We start from the raw sequence: 3,793 nt of genomic DNA, 5'->3' as shown, positions 1-3,793 counted from the left end.
TGACACCAATGCAGAATTGGAAAGAAATATTGAAAAAAAAAATTCAATCCCTTCCAAAATTTTGTACCAGAGGAATACAGTTAAATAAACCTAAGCATCTTATTTTGAAATAGGTCTATTTAAACCAAATTAATGAAAAACAAGGATTACATCACACCCAGTAGAAAACATTAATTTTGTCAGACATCTTTCTACTATTTTGAAATTTTGTGATCTGTAGTCCTTACCTATTTAGTATCCATTTGCACTGGACTATTATTGACTATAGATGATAATGGCAATGAACTAAATTTACCCTTTGTCCCCTGTTGAATCAGGTTTGTGTGTGGGAATTTACATGTCCCACAAATCTTGTACGTACAGAAGAGGTAATAAATTTGAAAGGACAGCCTGAAAATGGTAGGAATGACCACAAACAAGTTCACACCATGCTTTCTTGGGTTTTATTCTAAACTTTCAAAACTTGCCTCAAAAATTAGTCATCTTCAAAAAGTGGATAGCCCCCCGCCCCTATCCAAATATCTACAGGATAGGCATGAATCACTCCCAGTCAGAGAAATGGTTTCTTTATGTGAATTTTCATTCAGTCCTTATCTAGCTTTTATTAGGAGTTTGAAACAGAAAGAGAATGATACAATTACTCACTCTATAAAAAAAACAAGATAGACAATAAACCCATGACATTTTTATGCATAAAACTCTTTAACCTAATTTTTAAAGATATATCAGTCCTTTTAAATATTTCTCCGTTTCTGGAACCCAAACTATCAAACTCAAGGTAAAGTCAGAAACCAGCCTCACAGGAATGTGATGCAAGAAATTACTCAGCAATTGTTTTGAACATTAAATGTGCTTTGACACATGTGATACACATAGAATGCAAGAGATTTTATCAACATTAATTTGACAAAATCAAAAATCACTATAACGCAAAACACAAAGAATTGCAACTGGATTTTCTGCTAATTCAAACTACAGTGCCGGTACTTCTTAAGCTATTCAACCTTACATTTTTTCCAAGATTTCCCATGAAATGTGGTAGCAGACAGATTCATTTTATCTCTACAGTGATACTGGACCTCATGAAATAAACATGTCAATGGCTTAGGATACTACTATATCCACTTTGTTGTCAAAGGAAAAAATCATACCTATAGCTAAACCAGTACCTACAATCTCCTCTATACTTACCACTATTGTTCTTGTTGTATGGCTGGAGGATTCTGGAAAACAAAAGAAGCACAATGTATCAGAAAACTCTATCCATAAAAGCCCCATTTTCTGATGCCCACCCTGAAGGCTAAGATGCTACTGTTCAGCTACAACAACATATCAGAGATGCAGAGATTGGAAAGATCTCTCATGAAACGAGCATGAGAATCATCACTGGTCCTGAAAATATACGGCACACTATAGCATGCTGTTAACTGCACTCATACTCTTTGCTTAATTATCCTCTTCTGCAAGAAAATATAAAAATGGAACTAATTCATAATTCATGTTTTAAGAAGTGGGTTTTTTCATTTTGCTTTTAACATATGGCATCTTTTAACATGGAGGATTAGCTCGGCAGAAAAGAATACAAATAGCGTCAGTGTAATTCCATTACTATTCGCATTTGAAAAAGCTTTATAAAACTAGACCTTCATTTTTCTGAGAATTTTGAGATGGATTTTCAGTTTGAAATTGACAAAGTATATTGGTAAGTGTAACATCCAGAAATCTTCATTATTCTGTCTTATATGATATATCAAGAGTCAGTCAACTGAACTCATGGTTATATTTATATAAAAATTACTGAAGTATCATGACTAGGACAATAACTAACACAGATTTCACCCCGCTGTTTAAATTAAAATATGTTTACCATTTTACTTTTCCTCAAGGACAGATATCTCATACTCTTTGGCTTTAAAATGCTACAGTTGTCACATTACAGCCATGTTCTTTTTCAAAGCAGTATAACTTCAGTAACTAAACATCCTCGTAACCAGTTAAAAAGACGTCAAGGAAATTCATTGCTTATCTATAAGATGCAAGATGATGCTGGTAGCAATCTCATAGACTTGGTCAAAAATTTGGGTAAAACATCTTATCAACTGTAGTACACAGATTTCTTAAAGAAGAGACACGTAGCAAAAGCACATGCAGTTCTGGGTAAAAGGCACACAATTCTGCATGAATTGAACCAGCAGAGTATCAATTCTGCAAGGGAGATAAATGTACAGCAATTAAAATGGGTCAGTTATTCTTGCCCTGGTTCCAAATTGCGGTTCTTATGGCTTCTCAACTGGCATCACAGAAAAAAATCTCCAGGGCTTTTGTTATTGTTAAAATTAGTATTAAAGAGATTAAAAGGACATGAGCAAGAACAGCTGCACATCTCTGAAAAACTGGTAATTACAATCTCAAACTGGTGTTTCTCTTTCATTTTGAGGAGCCATCTTAACCAGTCTGAAGGTATAGGTCAATCACTGATAGAAACAAAAGCAAGCCATTTTACACATCTCAAACTATTTAGAAACTTCAGTTCAATCTTTAGTAGTAATTCCTGTGTCTAGTTTACATTTTCACAAGTCTTCATCCTTAATCAAATCTAATTTTAAAAAAACCCAATACAGTAGCAATAATTTCCCATTGATAAAGGTTCTATAATGTGAAAAACTACCTAACACCACCAATATTTTAGTTGTGAGCTCCACTCCCAGCCCCCTTTTCCTCTCTTCTTTTTTTTTTTTCTCATAAAAATTGCCATAAATAAAAATACATTTAGATCACTAGTCCCCCAGGCAAATTTTAAACTGGTAGTATAAAAATTAACTACTGTGACAGTCTAGTATTTCCTGATACCTGATTATACTTAACACGGTTATAAAGTAAAAGAAGGTCATAGCAGAATGAAGAAGTATATAATCTGTTCCATTTTTATGATCACATTAAGATATTTTTGTTATTACAAGTTTTGGGGTTTTTTTTTGACATCACACAATTCAGGACTTGAATGTTCCTGAGAAAACCCAGAGACTGCATTCATGGAGGTATAACTGTCTGAATAACTCTTGAGACAAGGTCTCATTCTGTTTGTAAATCCAGCTCCTGAGGGAAAAAAAATACAAACTATCTCCAAGAACACAACTGCATTTCCTGAGGAATCTTCAACTTCAGCAGAATTAACAGGTTAAACAAAAAGGATTGGGCTGCTTCTCTCTTGAAATATAGATAAGATAAATTACACTGTATTTCCAGTCACCTCCAAAAAGACCAAAACGAAAAAACAAAACTCCAAAGTTTTTATACTCAGTTACTACAGTAATAAAATCTTCACTCCTACTCAGAGGTGCTATACTTTTGGCATAGATTTATATGCCAAATCTATAAAACTATGCCTGGCCATGATTATCCCAAAATAATCAGTCACCATCTCAGTTCCACAGACAACTGAGTGAAAGAGAGAATATCTCCCTAAAAGAAGCTGAGGAACAGCCAAATGTATCTGGAGGCTGTTTAACAGCACATTTTTGAAGAATACTTTACAGCCATTCTTAATGCAATGCCAACAGCTCTTTCCTCCAGGATATTACCATAATGATAAGGTATTAATAAAAACTAAGCAAAGCAGCGAAGACAGATCTCTTCTATTTGTAGAGTAGTATCTCTGTGTTGTATCATACAAGAAAAAATGCTTTTTGACTATCTTTTTCTTAGCTTTAATTGCTGTAGATACTGAAATATCATTTAAGTTACCAAACATCTTTTAGAAAGACCTGAGTATATCCATAAATAAAAAGCTAGG

The 3,793-nt window shown here is 33.8% G+C and overlaps 1 protein-coding gene across 1 annotated transcript in view; it reads right to left on the bottom strand.

Moving 5' to 3' along the window:
- The window catches only part of MTA3 (metastasis associated 1 family, member 3), a gene marked incomplete at its 5' end in the record, with an annotated part of 98,787 nt that overhangs the window by 22,803 nt on the left and 72,191 nt on the right, over nt 1–3,793 (bottom strand). The window contains one exon of the mRNA XM_010184603.1: nt 1,192–1,223. Coding sequence (XP_010182905.1) covers nt 1,192–1,223 — 32 coding nt within the window. The remainder of the gene's footprint in view (nt 1–1,191; nt 1,224–3,793) is intronic.

This window comes from Mesitornis unicolor, unplaced genomic scaffold (genome assembly GCF_000695765.1).
Source record: "Mesitornis unicolor isolate BGI_N332 unplaced genomic scaffold, ASM69576v1 scaffold8245, whole genome shotgun sequence".
Classification (NCBI taxonomy): Eukaryota; Metazoa; Chordata; class Aves; order Mesitornithiformes; family Mesitornithidae; genus Mesitornis; species Mesitornis unicolor.
Note: the sequence above shows the minus strand (reverse complement) of the source record. Positions and strands in the feature narration are given on the sequence as shown.